General features: G+C 46.4%; 1 protein-coding gene across 1 annotated transcript; it reads right to left on the bottom strand.

Moving 5' to 3' along the window:
- Positions 1-12,566: 12,566 nt before the first annotated feature.
- Ccr9 (C-C motif chemokine receptor 9) lies at positions 12,567-16,009 on the bottom strand. The gene is made up of 2 exons (XM_026389863.2): positions 15,989-16,009; positions 12,567-13,646 (listed from the first exon to the last, which is right to left on the bottom strand). The coding sequence occupies exons 1-2, from the start codon at positions 16,007-16,009 to the stop codon at positions 12,567-12,569; spliced, it is 1,101 nt and encodes a 366-aa protein (XP_026245648.2).
- Between the last annotated feature and the right edge of the window lie 491 nt (positions 16,010-16,500).

The following is a 16,500-nucleotide window of genomic DNA, read 5'->3' as shown; positions in this document are numbered from 1 at the left end:
TAACCCAGCTGTTCCTCTGGAGGCTTAGCAGCCACATGGCCTGTGGGTTAGAATGAGGTCAACTGAGACACGAGGTCTGTGCTACATCTGAGGTGGGATCCGGGGGCCCCAAGTCAGAGCCCCCCATTCCCTCTTCACCCTAAGATGGCCTCACATATGACTCCAGGTAATGTCAGCCCAAGTCAATGTCCAGAGACACCCTGGCACAGAGAGGTCACCACCTCTCCCAGCCACAGCTGCCCACAGGTGCTGGGACCTGAAGACCCCAGTGACTCAGAAAGGCCCCGGTGGCGAGGTCAGCCCTTTCGGTTTGAAGATGCGTGGGAAAAATCTCCTCTGGCAACCCACACACATCTGAAATGCAAATAGACAAAACCTGCCACCCAAGTGAAGAAAATGGATATGTTTTTTACAGGCATCATTGAAGCTGAAGCCATTTCAAAAGCCAGAGGAAGCATAGCTAGTACGAAAGGTGTTCGAAGTGGGTTAGGGTTGAGAGAAAGGGCAGCCTTTGGCTTTCCCCACACTCCCCGGCTTCTGACGAAAGGTGGCGAAGTCAGCAGAAGCATGATCACCAGCCCCAGGCTTTGATGTGGGCCCCCTTCCCATCCCCTGAGCTCTGCGGGAGGACAGACTGGTGTGTTGTCCTCACACTTTCTGGGCCCTCTGCACTCTGGTGACCTCAGCGCTTACCTGAGGCCTGCGGTGTGTGATGCCTTCTTAGTGAAAAAAACCACAGATGAGACAGGCCCGGCCTAAGACGCAAAGAGGAAGGCCTCATCCCCAGACCCATTCGGCTTCAGGCCTGTGGGTCCGTAGAATCAGGGGTGATCGATTCCACAGGGCCTCCCCAGCTTTCTGCTCCCCAGGCTGACTCCAGCTGAGCTGTGGGAGAGAAGGAAATTGTCCCTTAAAGGCCAGAACACCTTCCAGGTCAGTGGATCATGTGTGTCTTCTGTCAGGCATGAGAAAGTTCAGCTGGTAAGAAGGGAGAGGCATAAAATGATGGGAGAACAAAGAATTGATGAGAAAAGGGAACACAGAAAAGGCCTTCCCCAGAGGCTAGGAAGCAGGACCCACAAGGCTAGGTTAGCCGAAGCCATCTTTCCTCCCAGAGGAAGGGAACAGAGAGAAAATTAGCAGTGTCCGTGTGGCCAAAGCCCACCACCACATCCAGAGGAGGCAGTGTTTTAACATAAGCAAGACCTGGACCATTGGCTGAGAACCAGAGGCAGTGACTGCAGATAATTCAGGTTGTTCCTCTGCCTCTGTAGCCGGCTGCAAGGCCTCACGTGCTTTCACAGAAAGGCAACAGGGAGGGGCAGCAGCCTCAGTCCTTCCAGGAGGACTTTGCACAAGAGATGGGGTCCAGTCGGATGCGGTGGTGCACACCTGTAATTCCAGTGACTTGGGAGGCTGAGGCAGGAGGATCACGGGTTTGAGGCCAGCCAGCAACTTATCAAGGCCCTAAGCAATTTGGACCCTGTCTCAAGATAAACAACAAAAATGACTGGGGATGTTGCTCACTGGTAAATCTAATAACAAGCTCCCTGGTATGAAATCATTCTTTTTGAGTTACCAAAAAAAAAAATGAGAGATGGAATCCATGAGTGGAACCAAACATCTTCATAAAGACAGCTCATCCATACCAGCAGAGACCCCCACCCCCAGATCGGTTTGGTGTTCTCAGAGCATCACCTGTCAAGCCCTGGAGGTGACAGGGAAATGAGAATCAGTCCTGGGTGAGGCCTCCAGCCTTTATGGCTATCCCAAGTTCAAGTGTCAAGCCATGGGGGAAAGCCCAAGACCCGTCCATGCTTCATTCTGTCTCCAGAGTCTACGATTCACTTATTAAGTAGCGGTAGATATGAAACAAGCAGTGGCGTTTCTTCTAAGAGGGTTCTCCTCTTTTGGTTACCTGGTGGCCTATGAAGTGCAGATCCATGGGCACCACCCACATCAACTTGGTTCATCAGATCTGGTCATTCACAAGTCTCTCAGGGGATGTTGGGCGAGGTAGTCCAGGACCACCCACCCCACCCCCCCACCCCCCCCCCCGACAGAAAAGTTCCTACGTGAGTGTTGCTGTGACGCCACTGATTTGTTTAAAAATTGAAGAAAGGGATAAAATGAATTAATGGTCTGTTCCCTAATTAATTCTACCAAGGATCACGAATATTGGAACCATCCAGCCTTTTCCAGAGTATGCATGGCCCAGCACTAGAATACGGTGATGGAAAGAGGAACATCTTTCTAAATGTATTTCCTAGTATGAAATCATTCTTCAGGTATATTCTTATCACAGCCACAAATTTTTTTATGGATTATATTTTTATTCAAGGGCCTGTTGCTAACTGGCACGTCACTTATAAATGAAAAAATTCCCCCCCTTCAAAAAAGAAAATCCCCTCCCCCAAATCCAAGGCAGTTCCATCCATGCCCATATTTTATGCATTAAAGAAAGAAAAGATGAGTTTGGCCCCTGTGGGTACATATTGGGAGAGCAGGTGAAACAGGAGTTCCTGAGCTGGTTCACACAAAATTTAGAGGCTCTGTGAACTTGGATGGGTGCAGGGTTTGGAATCTTTCCCCTAACCTCAAACTAAATGTGTGTCTTCCTTCAATTATGAATATAGACAACCTGCCGTTGGTATATAGACCTGTGACTTTGCCACCAATGGAAATAAGATATTTTAATTTTACATGACAGTTGTCACAGACTCTCAAAAATATCATTTATGCTCATCTCCATTCTTAAATGAAGCTTGTTATTAGATCTGCTGGAAGATTCTATGTAAAGCACATGGACTACCTGATTATAAATTGGTTTTAATATTTGGAGAATTTTATGCTACTGGTTTCCTTTGTAATCCTATTCATTTTACAATAGTCATTTTTAAATATTCTGAGAAAGGAACTCTAGGTTTTGTAAGATTGCCAAGGGGTGTTTGAGGTAAAAATAAATAAAATAATATACAATGTTTAAGGACCTTTGGATTCTGGCAGGCCATCATGCAAATGAAGACAAGAGAAGGGCCAGCTCAACACAGTGCTGCATTATTCATAATAACAATGGTGGTGTGTACAATTCCATAGGCGCTTCCCATCGGCCAGCCAGCTGTTACACATGAGGAGGCCAAGACTTCGGGAAGTCTAAAGTCCAGACCATTCACAGAACTTGTGACCGCTGAAGCACCAGGCTGAGACAGCTCGGAGAGGTGGTCTCCTTGAACCATCCTCATTTCACTTGAATATTGATTATCTGGTGATTAAAAAAACATACACGAAAAACTCTGAACATCAACCAAGGCTTGCTGTGGCAGCCGTTGACCTTCAGACCCTTACTGTGTATGATCTATTATCAGAATAACACTGATAATAGTGATAAATATTATAAATATAGTATATTTATTATAAAACTATTATAAATGTACTATTATAAAAATAGTTATCGTTATAAATATTATCAGTGTTATGTCAATATGATCTATTAATATAACACCCATAACTTCATATGATTTGTTAATATGATCTATTTTGAGAGTAATACTGCATTATTTGAAGTTATCACAGTTGATTTTTAAATATTTTTATTTTTATTTTAAATCGACAATGCTAATTGTGCATATTTATGGGGTGTGTTTTGATATATGTATATAATGTGTAATGATCATCTTTGGGTATATCCATCACCTCAAACATGTATCATTTTTTTTCTCTTCCAGCTATTTTGAAATGCATAGTGTTATTGTTCACTCATCACCCTGCTTGCTGTACAATGGAACACTAGAATTTTTATTCCTCCTATCTAACTGTGACTTTGGATGGTTGACCAACTTTGTCTCTCCACCCCAGCCCCATCTTTCTAGTCTCTAGAAACCATCATTCTTCTCTATTTCCTTAAGATCACATTTGTGCCTCATTCATGTTGCCACAAATGACAGGACTCTGCTCTTTTTTATAACTGAATAACATTTCATTTGCTTTATTCATTCATCCACTGATAGACACTTAGGTTGATTCTTGGAACTGTGAATATTGCAAATATCTCTTCACATATGAACTTCAATATATCCAGTTAGACATCAGAACTAATAAATGAATTCATAAATGAATAATAAATGAATGAACTAATAAATGAATTAAAGTTGCAGGATACAAAATCAACTTGAAAAAGTACACCAATAATAAACTATCTGAAAAAGAAATCAAGATAGCAATCCCATTTACAATATCTACCCCAAAAAAAGAAAAGATGCCTAGGAATAAATTTACCCAAAGAGATGAAAGATCTCACAATGAAAACTATAAAATATTGATGAAAGAAATTGAAGAGTACACAAAAACTGGAAAGACACCACATGTTCACGGATTTTTAAAAATTGATATTGTTGAAATGTGCATGCTACTCAGAGCAGTCTAAAGCCAACAGAACAAAACTGGAGGCATCACACTACCTGACTTTGAAATAGACTGCAAGCAGAACATGGTAGCTCACGTCCGTAGTCCCAGCTATCCAGGAGGCTGAGTCAGGAGGATCACTTGAGCCTAGGAGTTTGGGACCAGTTTGGGCAACATAGCAAAACCTCCTTTTCTAACAAAAAGTCGAAACAAACAAAAACAAAGCAATAAGCCAGGTGTGGTGGAGCATGCCTATATTCTCAGCGACTTGAGAGGATGAAGCAGGAGGATCACAAGTTTAAGGCCAGGTTCTGCAATCTGTCTCAAAAATAAATAAATAAATAAAAAGTACTGGGGATGTAACTCAGGGGTAAAACACTCTGGTTCAATCCCCAGTATCAAAAACAAAAAAAAAAAGCAATAGTAACCAAAAAAGCATGATACTTGTATAAAACAGACACAATGGTACAGAATAGAGAACCAAGAAATAAATTAATGCATTTATAACCAATTGGTTTTGGACATGGGTACCAAGAATACATATTGGGGAAAGGAAGTGTCTCCTATAAATGGTGCTGAGAAAACCGGATATCCAGCTTGGAAGAGTGAAACAACAGCCTGATTTCTCACCATCTACAAAAATCAACTCAAAATGGACAAGGACTTAATATCTGGTACAGTTGCGGGGGGCCTTCCTATATTCACCAAGGGGGTTACCTACTTAGCAGAAGCAGAAGTCTCTACAGCATGAAACCATGAAGGGAGGGCCTGGCAGGAAGCCACAGTGGGCCAGGGTTCCTCTTCCCCTGCTGAGGGGCAGGCCACATGGGGCCACTTGTCCTCCCGCCACAGGGCCTGTGTGACAGGAGAACTGTACCCAGATTCCATGGTCTGAATTGACCATTGGAAGTAAGTGCTTGGGCTCCAGGTGGGGAGAAAGTGTAACAGAACATCCAGCCCTGGTACCAGAACAACATGAATTCAACTCCTGGTTTCACTACCTACTCACTGTGGTTTGGAGCAAGTGAATTAGCCACTCTGTGCCTCAGCATGGGGAAGCCATTAATGTTAAGAAAGATGTCCACCTTGTCCAATCTCTGCTGTCCTTGTCTCTTTTCCTTCTCTTTCCAAACTTGTCAGCTAGGCAGTTGGGGAACTGAGAGGCAAGGATCAGTGGAAGGCAGGCGAACTCATCTTTAGAGCAGGCTATGGTGGTGTTATAACTACCCCAGTATCATTTGACCTCTTCCCACAAGAGGTGGCGTTCACAGCCCCACACCACCACCACCACTGGCTTGTGACTGGTCTGACCAATAAAGAAGAGCAGAAGTGACACTTTGTGGCTCCTGGGACATGCAACTTCCCCCTTGGTTCCCTTGAGACCCTTACTCTGGGGATGCTGGCTGCCATATAAGAACTGTGAATTCCATAAGAACTCCATGCAGAGGAGGCCAAGGGCCAGGCCCGATTTAGCAGCCAGTGTCAACTGCTGGCCCCACAGCCTGACCCTCCCAAGCAAGCCCTCAGGAGACCACAGCAGCATGACAAACCCCAGGCTAGACATGCCTCACTGAGAACTTTTTGCTTTGGTGAGCAAAATAAAATGGGTATTGTTTTATAGCAGTTTTTTAGAAACAGTAACGAAGACACAACAAATTGAGTACAAACAAATTCTTACAATTATGTCCTTCATTTGTGAATGAAAGACAGTCCAAAAAAAGGATGTCAACCCTCCCACCAAAAAATGGTGCTTTGTGTTTTGTTGGATTTCTCCAAATACTTCATCCTGGCAAACCCAACACAAGTTTTATCTGCACATTCTCGTCTCACATCCTCTCTTTCCATTTATTTGCACCTCAACCAGACAACTCTGTCTTGATTATGCCCCAGAATGTTCTAGCAAGGTCACTGCCAGCCTCCGCTCTCTTCTGACCTCAGCACCTCCCGTGTTGGCTGACCACCATCTCCAGGAGGATGTTTCTCAGATTTGCATCACGAGCCAGGACCTGACTAAGAAGCCTGCAGTGGCCCTGCAGGGGACCTGACCAGCTGCAGGGGCACAGCAGTGGGTGGTGACCCAACCCCTCAGCATGCCAGAGGATCTAATCCAAAGCTGTATCTTGGGTGGGACTGTGTGGTGGCCCACTCTCACATTTGTGAGAGGGGAGCTGGGGAAGGTAGAGGCAGGGGACAGGGCAGGGCAAGAAGAAGAGCCAACATCAGGAATTCCACAGCCCAGGGGTCTGCCGGGGGCCAGGGCCATGTTCTTGGGCCTCTGCTGTGCACACACACACACACCCTCAGTGGGACCTGTGGCTCCTTCACAGAGCAAGTGAAGCTCCACAGCTGTGTGCATCTGCAGAGGATCCTGGGAGAGGGAGCAGGCAGGAGGAGCCTTCTTGATTCTGCAAGGATGGAGACCTTGTTTTTTGCTGCTTGATGCACAGGGTGCACTCAGCAGGGCCTTGGCCATCCCACACCACAGTTCAGAGTTTGCATGAAGTGGTGTGTGAGGGGAGCGGGCCAAGCCCATGCCTGTCTGCCTTCCCAGCCCCCGAGCCTCAGCACAAAGCGTGGCTTGCAAAGGGTGGACCCTCCAAGGCAGGCCTGGTTTGTCTGACCACAGGAGGCAGCAAAATGCACAAAACCAAGGCCCAAGGGCCAGACACCTCCAGGTCCATGTCCTAGCCTTGCCCATTACTAACTGCGTGGCCTCTGGCTAGTTTCCTAGCACTGCCAAGACTCAGCTGCTCCATCTGTGAGGCAGGGCGCCTCTCATGGGCAGCACTCTCCACCTGGCATAGCTCGAAGCTGCAGCAGCTGATGACTGTGATTCCCCACGGGGGACGGAGACCATGCCTGTGGCATGCACTGTGCAGTTGGTGGCTAAGGACAATATCTGCATGACTGGCTCATGAGAAGTGGGGACATGTTTGGCCTCTACAGAGGAATCCTGGGACAAGTGTCCACCCTCACTACTTGTCTCTGGACACCCAATGTTCTTCCCCACTGGACCTGAAGCGAGTTCTTTCACTGGACGCCCCAGTTGCAGGCTGACTTCTCCAGAAGCAGGTACCAAGGTGAAGTGGGGTGGGGACGCATATAAGATGTGAGGAATCAATGCCAAGGGGCTGAGCGGAGCAGGAGTTCAAACTGCAATGAAGGCTCCAAAGCAGGACAAAGCCTCTGTCAGCTGGCAGGAAGCCTGGAGCAGACTTTGCCTGTCACAGTGCCCTATCAGCTGAGATGGTTTCACTATCCTGCCTCGCAGGCATGGGAAGCAGGTGGTTCAGAGAGGAGCTGGCTTTAGGCAGGACAGCTCTATGGGGGAGACAGACCCTACAGGAACTGGAGGCTGAAAATTGTGCAGGCAAAGCTCCCTACACATGCCCTCCTGAAGCACATTCATCTAATCAGAGGGGTTTTTACTTAGCTTCATTGCAAATGGTGGACCGTCCAAGGCAGGGCTGGCTTGTCTGACCACATGAAGCAGCAGAATGCACAAAACCAAGGCCCAAGGGCCAGACACGTCCAGGTCCACGTTCTAGCCTAGCCATGAGCAGTGAAATGCATAGCAAGGTCACAAGTGTTCTTTAAATTACTTTAGGGTCTTCTTTGAACTATTTTCAAAGTGCCTGAGAAAGCAAAGGGTGGTAGTTAATTTGTAGAAAATAAATAGAAGCAAAGAAGATAATGGGAAAGAATATGTCAAAAGAAAAGGATGCATGGGACCAACTCTTGACAGTGAGGTTTGTGTGAAGCTAGGAATTATGGCTATAGGTGTCTCTGTGTACCTGGAAAGAAAGATTCCTTTAGTAGCACAGGCGTGTGCACTAAGGTAACTTCTGACCAGCTACTGACCCCAGTGCCCCCATTAACATGGGATTGACTTATAGATGAAGCCCCCTAAATAGAATGACCACCATGACAGTTCTGGAGAGGACCAACTAGGTCAAAAACTCCCCCACCCGAGATGAAGAACAAAGAGTACGGGCGGTGGTCCCCAGGTCTCCTGGTAAACATCAAACAGTCATAAATTTGGGGATAGCATTGTGTCCTTTGTCGTCCTCTGCTGGGAGATGGAGAGAGAGAGCTCTCTGCTTAGGACTCACTCTGCTTTTACTTTACTTTTACCTCCCTTTCACTTAGAATAAAGCTCTCTCCCATGGCTTTTGGTGTCTGATTTTAAATTTTCTTTTGTCGGAACACAAGAACAGAGGTTTGGAGTTTTATCTCCCTGCTTTCCTGGGACAGTGGTACCAAAATTGACCATGTACAAATAATTGTATCTGGAGTGGAGAGGAGCTCAGAGCACTCAAGAGTCACTTGTTGGAGAGACACATTGACCCACCTTTTTCAGACTTTATAATATAAAATTGAAAGACCTCAAATGGGCCAAACTGTTCCTACCACACACAAATACCTTGTGGGGGGTGGGGAGGGCAGTGTTTAACACAGGGACCAGAGCAGGGCCACCCACAAAGCCACTTGTCCAAGAGTCGATATGGAGCGGCTCCCTGGCTGTTCTAGCAAGGCAGCCCTGTTGAGGCTCACCCTGGGAACAGTCTAGAAACCAGCTGATAAGTCATACCTGACATCAGCACCGATGTCACCAGGCGGTGTCGCCTGCCAGAGCCTTCAATACCATCCCACAAGACGTGGGTCCATAGGGCATTAGGCTTTTCCCTATTGCTGGAATGTAAATGTCTTGTGGGGAGGACAATCATAAGTCCCCTATCACCCTGATGAGCTTTATATAAATGTTGCTAATGGATGGATGGATGGATGGATGTGTATTCTGAAGGTCTAATAGTCCAAAAAGGTCAGATCTCTAATCATCCAAGCTGCCTACTTCAAAGCAATGTTCCCTATTTATAAATGTATAGACTTAAAATTACTTTTATTCAAATTATGTTTTTCATTAAAAAGCTAACCTCTCTTTTTATTTTATTTTTTATTGGTTGTTCAAAACATTACAAAGCTCATGACATATCATCTTTCATACATTTGATTCAAGTGGGTTATGAACTCCCATTTTTACCCCAAATACAAATTGCAGAATCACATCAGTTACACATCCACATTTTTACATAATGCCATATTAGTGACTGTTGTATTCTACCTTTCCTATCCCCTACTATCCCCCCTCCCCTCCCCTCCCATCTTCCCTCTCTACCCCATCTGCTGTTGTTCAATTCTCTCCCTTGTTTTTCCCCCCCTTTCCCCTCACAACCTCTTATATGTAATTTTGTGTAACCCTGAGGGTCTCCTACCATTTCCAAACAATTTCCCTTCTCTCTCCCTTTCCCTCCCACCACTCGTCTCTGTTTAATGAAGCTAACCTCTCTTAAAAGATGAAAACACGTCGTATTTCATTCAGTCAAAACTAGTAAGTTTTCTCTAATTTATAGAGTTGCAATAAAACATAGTTATATACTAAATGCCTCCTTTGTCTTCATTTAAAAAAAAATATTCATGCAGTTCCAAGAAGTGTTGAATTCAGCTTCCTCATGGATTTTCTCCTGTTGACTCTCCCAATATTTTTATTTCATCATTAACCTGCTACAAAATCAAGTTTAATTAGAATATAAAATCCAAATGTATGATGTCGTTTTTATCAATCCTATTTATGCAACCATTTTAAAAGGAGGGCACTTTTCAACAAAGAATATTTAAAATCTTTAAAACATGTCACAGTCACAGCATATCTTTAATCCTACACTGAAGCCAGGTTAGGACTGAGACGGTCTAATAGTGACATCCGGGTCCTAGAAGAAGTTCTTGGAGCTAGGCATGGTTTCTGTGCCTGAGGGGCAAGACCAGGCTCCTACTTCTTATTTGTTGCCATGTCTCTGATCTTACAAACCCCAGGGGGAATCGTGGCACCCCTGACATTTTTTCCCAACTAATGACATTAACCAAATTCTTATTTATCTTAAAACCACCACTATGTTTTCATCATAGTGACCTGTAGAGAACCCTAGGCCACAAGTGTGGATTGAACAAAATGGTCATGGGTCCCTTTTCCTCTTTCCATCTCTCCCCCACCCTTAGCACCCCGGGCCCCATAACAGGGTGTTAGATAGAACCTCAGTGCTGAAGAGGCACAGAAGGGCCAAGCCAACCTTCTCTGCGTTCTGCCCACTTCACCATGCAGTGTTATCCAGGTATGGCTTGTGTTTCTTATTTATTCTTCCAAGTTCCTGGAAAGGGCACACCTGGGTCTTCTCCTGGGAAAGATGGTTGGTTGCATGGATGGCTGTAACCTTAACTTGACCTTGGAAAAGCCATCCTCCCTTTGGAAGTGGTGCCTGTTGTCCTGGGGCTCATGTGGATGTGCTGGTCCCAGGCCAACGCTTCCTTGCCACTAACTGCCCAGGCACAGGCAGCCGGTGGATGGGTGAGTGTGACCACCGTACCCCTCTCATCCTTCCAAACTCTGCTCTCTTTATTTCACATGCTTTGGACATAGGCAGGTGGAAGAAGGATAATATGGCAAAATCCACTGATTTTGTGTCCCCTTCTGGGAAGGAATGGTGTCAGAACTGAAACCACAGCTGTCTACAGTGCACTGGGGAGGTCAGACACTTCCCCTGGAGAAAGTGGCAAAGTCGGGGTGGTTTGTGGTGCTATTTATTCCAACAGTCCTCCTTGGAAACCACATCTGACTCACTGTGGAAAATTCGGGAAGTGAGTTTGGCCAGAGGAGAGAGAAAAACTGTTCAGTCAAGATGGTTTTAAGGTACTTGGAGATTTTATTTCCTCACCCAGTCCCTCCTCTTGACGACCATTATATGTCTATTTGCTCTTTGATTATACACAATATATTTAGATATGCTAAAGCAAGTAATTAATATTTTAAAGACATTAAAAAACACTTTTTCAATATGTACAATGTTTTCAAATGTGATAAATTTGTCAAACAGTGAAAAGAAAGACACAAAAGAAAAGTGAGTTAGCCGGGCGCTGTGGCGCACGCCTGTATTCCAGAAGCTCCGGAGGCGGAGGCAGGAGAATGGAGAGCTTAAAGCCAGCCTCCGCAATAACGAGGTGCCAACAACTCAGTGAGATCCTGTCTCTAAATAAAATACAAAATAGGGCTGGGGATGTGGCTCAGTGGTGAGTGCCCCTGAGTTCAATCCCCAGTACACCCCCCCAAAAAGTGAGTTATATTACACATCTTTCAGCCTCATCTCCAAAGTTGAAAGCTTTTTAAACATTGGCTCTATGGAAGGAGAAAAGGAGAAGCATCCCAGAGGCAGAATCCCTTCCAGTAGCCTCAAGGAAGAGGACCAAAGAACCAAAGAGCCAGCCCATCTGACAGGGAGCAGACAGGGTGGACCAACCGCAAGTGCCACTCAGCTGAGAGAGGCTGCCACCATGCCAGGGCTGGTGCCCACTAATCCAGACTGTCAATCTCTCCCTGTCAGGCTGTCAGTGGACCAGCTGAATCCTCACCCAGATCAACCCCGAGGTGAGTCACAGAACCTCCATCAGGTCACATAAATGACTTAGAAGCCAACAGACGCCTGGTGGTGTGGCCAGTTGTCCAGGAGGCTCACTGCTCATCCTGCAGACGAATTTCAAAACAGAAAAAAGGACCCCTACACACCCCACCACCCCTGGCCCAGAAGGGATCAAGGAGACCAGGGGAGAATTAGGACAGAGATTGTTTGGAAAGAGTCAAGATCAAAAATCTGTAAGATATGACACAGGTGTTCGGCCCAAAACCAGGGAGGAAATTTCCCAAAGATGGGAGCTTTCATGAAACCTTCTGCCTTTGTGGACTATGGCAGTGGCCAGGGCTCCTGTGTCCCTTTTTGGAAGTCACAGCAATTCACAGAGCCCTAGAAGATCCAGCACCTGCTCCAGAGGCCAACGACATGGAATGCCCAGTCAAGTGCAAAGCCAGGGTGGGCCTCACTGCTGGTCACGAATCTTCCCCTGAAAACTGCAACGATCCCAGATGAGGGTCAGCCGGTGGCCTTCTAGAATGGTCCGTTTTGAAAACTCTGTTTCGGCAAACATCTTCAGATCGAATTCCTTTCTGTGATTTTTTTTTTTCTCGTTTCCATTTTACTCTTTGGTTTCTCCCTGGCCCCCTCGGTGGGTAAACTGTGTCTCTTTACTTCCAAAAGGACCATCTGCTTCAGAGAGAGGCGCCCTCACAGGGAGCTGGTGGTGTCCAGCAAATTGGATAACAGTTTCAAGCTGCCCTCTCTCCTGGTGAACGAGACCCACTGGGCCTGGCTAATGCAACCCAAGTTCTTCAGGGTTTTCACCAGATCCCGGCGGAATCTCTCCCCCACGAAAACGTAGAGAACGGGGTTCAGGCAGCTGTGGAAGAAGGCCATGACCTGGGTGACCTGGAAGCAGATGTCGATGTTGGTGGAGATGGCACAGGTGGAAATGAACCTGGTGTAGGCATCTACGGTCTGCACCAACAGAATGCAGTTGTAGGGGAACTGAGATAAGACAAAGACCGTAAGGACAGTGATGGTCACCCGGAGGGCCTTGTGCTTGGACGACTTCTTGGCTTGCATCAGGGTGTGGATGATAATGGTGTAGCAGCAAACCATGACCATAAAGGGCAAGAAGAACCCCAGGATGACCTTCAGGGTCAAGACGGTTAACTTCAGTCTGAGACTGTCGTCCCTAGGGTAGACCATGGTGCAGATGGTGAGGTCAGATTCCCTCTGGACCTGGCTGTACAGGATTTCCGGGATGCAGAGCGCTACTGCCACCACCCAGATGCTCAAGCAAACCATCTTGCTGTACAGAAGCCTCGTCCGCCGCCAGGTCTGGGCTTTAGTGGCCTGGGTAACGGCGATGTATCTGTCCACGCTGATGCACATGATCAGCAACACGCAGCTGTAGAAGTTCATCTTGTACATGCCGTTGACGACCTTGCACATGACCGTCTGGAATTTCCACTGGTCAACAGCGGCGATGGCCCAGAAGGGAAGAGTCATGAGAAAGAGAAGGTCAGCAATCGCCAAATTCAAAAGGAACGTGTCGGTCATGGTCTTCACCCTGGTGCAGTACCAGTAGACGAGGACCACCAGGCTGTTGCCCAAGGTGCCCACGATGAACACGAGCCAGTACAGGGGAGGGAGGAAGTAGCTCGCAAACTGCCTGACGTTGTTCTTCTTACAGAAGAGTTCGGTGAAGTTGAAGTTCATGTAGTCGTCCAAGGATGATGTGGACTCGTAGCTGTAGTCATCAGACATATTAGGAATAAGGATCTGGGGGAGGACACAGATGGCATTAGGTTAAGCACCATCTTTTGGACGTCCCGTCTGATGGCAGAGGTGAGGACCACTTGGCCTTTCCAATGCCAAAACAAAAATCTCTGATAAGGCAAAAACATAAGAAAGCAGAAACACCATGGTTTGGATACGATGGGTGTCCCCCAAGGGTTCATATGTGGGAATAGGGGACCCCAATATGGTGATGCTGGTGTGCTGGAACCTTTAAGAGGTGGAGTCTAGTGAAAGGTGATTAGATCATGGGACTGTCGCCTTCAGAACAGATTATTGTAGTTAGTTCCTGCTGGTTAATAGCAGCAGGTTGTTAGGAAAAGAGTAAGCCTTGTCCCTGAATCCCTCTTGCTTCCTATCTTGCTGTGTGACCATTCATTCCCTCTGCCATGTGCCCCTACCATAAGGCCATCTGCCATGATGTGAGGTAGTCAGAAGGCCTTCATCCGGAGCTGAACCAATGGGGCTGCCCAGTTTGGACATACAGCCTCCAAAACTGTAAACCAAATAAACTCCTTTTCTTTACATATTACCCAGCACCCAGTATTTTGTTATAGCAACAGAAAACTGACCAATACAGGTTGTGACATTTCTTCATCAAATGTTTATTGAGCACCCACAGTGGGGTACTGTGCCAGGTGCTGAAGATACGGTGGTAGGTAAGTCAGGCTTGGTCCTCACTCTCATGGAACTTGTCTTATTCATGAAAGATAAGCAAAGCTTTATAGGGTGCATGACAAATGCCCTGATTGGGTAGGAAAGAGTGAGTCAAGACCACTGACAGGGCATCATCCAACTGTGTGAATGATAGTGTAATTGTCCCTTCTCCCACCTACTCCACTTCACCCCCACTACACACGCAAAAGAAAGGTCAGCAGGGCGTCTTAAATGTACGTGGGTCACAGCACTCTGAGTTTCCTCAAAGTTCCAGAAGCACCAACACACACACCTTCAACACCCGCATGTATGCAGATATACACAGTCATTTTCTCTCAACTGCACGCACACACAAGCATCATGACCAGCTATATAATTTTCAGGGCCCCTCATTTAAAAATTATTTAAGAATTTCTAGGCAGCAAGCATTAAATCAAGTAAACAATACGTCTAAGCACATGGCCCCTGTGTGACCACATGGGTCACATGCCCAGAAAGCTGGCTCTGACACGCACACACATGTACACACATGATACATACGTGTTTCTGCACACGTCCATGTGTATAAACAAACCTACCCTCATGCTCACACCCATGTGTATGCACCTAGGCACATGTCAATATACACATACAAATGCCCAAGTCTGGACATATTTGCACTTTACACTTTCTCATTACACTTTCTGGGTGTTTCTGGCCCAGATGCCATTCTGGGGAAAAGGAAATAAGGGTTGGAGTGGAGATTGGCAGATGTCTGCCACCAAAGCACTCCATTCCCACACCTGAGACAGTGATACATCCAGGGAGACCTGGATTTCCGTGCCTCTGACATCTGCCCGTGGGGTGCAACACAGTGCAGCCCCAAAGGCTCCTCCAGTTTGCTGAAGACCTTGAACCTTCACTCAACTCTCCCAGCCTCGGTTTCCTCACCTGTAAACAGGGCTCTGCCTTTCCTGTGAGTTGAAGGCTTGTGGGGCACTGGGTGGTGACGGGCACAAGATGAACCCAGGAAGGTGGCCACAGTGTGTCATGGCTACTTTTGATCCAATGCAGGAGCCAGGGCCACAGAGGTGCCCCTGCCCTCCCTTTATCTGCTGCTGGACTCCTCTGACCATGGATGGTCATCAGTGGGGTACATTCTTCTTGAATGAGGTCAACTTTCAGAGTTTGGCTATTTTCCAAGATTCCAAATGAGAAAACTAAGTGATCGACAGTCCAAGGAGCAGTCTTGGCTCTGCTGTCTCAACCTAGCTGTTTCCTGAGCCTCGTCTTCCTCATGCAAGAAATACTACTAATGTGCCTGCCACAGAACTTTCTAGAACAAATGCAGCAGATTCTCCCTTGCTCTCCTTTGGTCTGAGTTTCCGAATGGATACATGGAACTAAGCCCATCCTACTTCAAGATCAGAAAAATCCTTAGCTATTAATAAAAGCTAACATCAACTTTTTCCCTGTCTTCACAACATACCCACCAAACCTGATTCTCTGTGTGTGCAAAAACCCTCCATGCTGGACAACCACCTGCAGGATGGTGGGCATTGCTGGGCAGAGAATTTACTCTAGGAAACCCCACAAGGAAACCTTTTACCCACTGCAGACTCCTTCCCACATCCTCAGAAAAGAAAGACTGGGGTGCAATTCGAGGCTCCTTTTGGCCTGGCTGTACTCACTGTGAATTCCGTGGGAGTCATGATGGGTCACGTCAAGCCTCCTTCTAGAAAGAGAGGACAAAAATCAAAAAGAGGACTGGCTTGTAAATGTGCAATAGTCATCAAACACCAATCATGGAGACTGGATACTGAATCTGTTCATGCTCATGGACCAAAGATTCCAAGTAACAGAGTTTATGTTACGTTAATACTAGGTCAAAAATATTCTAGATTTCAGGACCACCTCAGTTGAAAAGAGAAATGAAAGAAACCTCTTTTGAAGCTGTCGTTTACATCTTTGATCCTGACAGTGGTCTGATACTGGTATTTGCTTTCTTTTACTGTTTAAGTGTAAACAGTAACGAACACATCTGCTATCCATGAATAGATGGCTCACATTTTCCAACCCATTCTTTTTACATGACTTCCTTTTCTCAATTCAACTTGTCTGTCAGGTCCTGTTTTGCTCAATGGCTCCCCGACTCCCCCTCTCACCCTATTCTGTCAATTGGGAGACTCACTAAAGACATCAG

The sequence above is a fragment of the Urocitellus parryii genome, chromosome 3 (assembly GCF_045843805.1).
Source record: "Urocitellus parryii isolate mUroPar1 chromosome 3, mUroPar1.hap1, whole genome shotgun sequence".
Lineage (NCBI taxonomy): Eukaryota > Metazoa > Chordata > Mammalia > Rodentia > Sciuridae > Urocitellus > Urocitellus parryii.
This window is presented reverse-complemented; position numbering and strand designations above follow the sequence as displayed.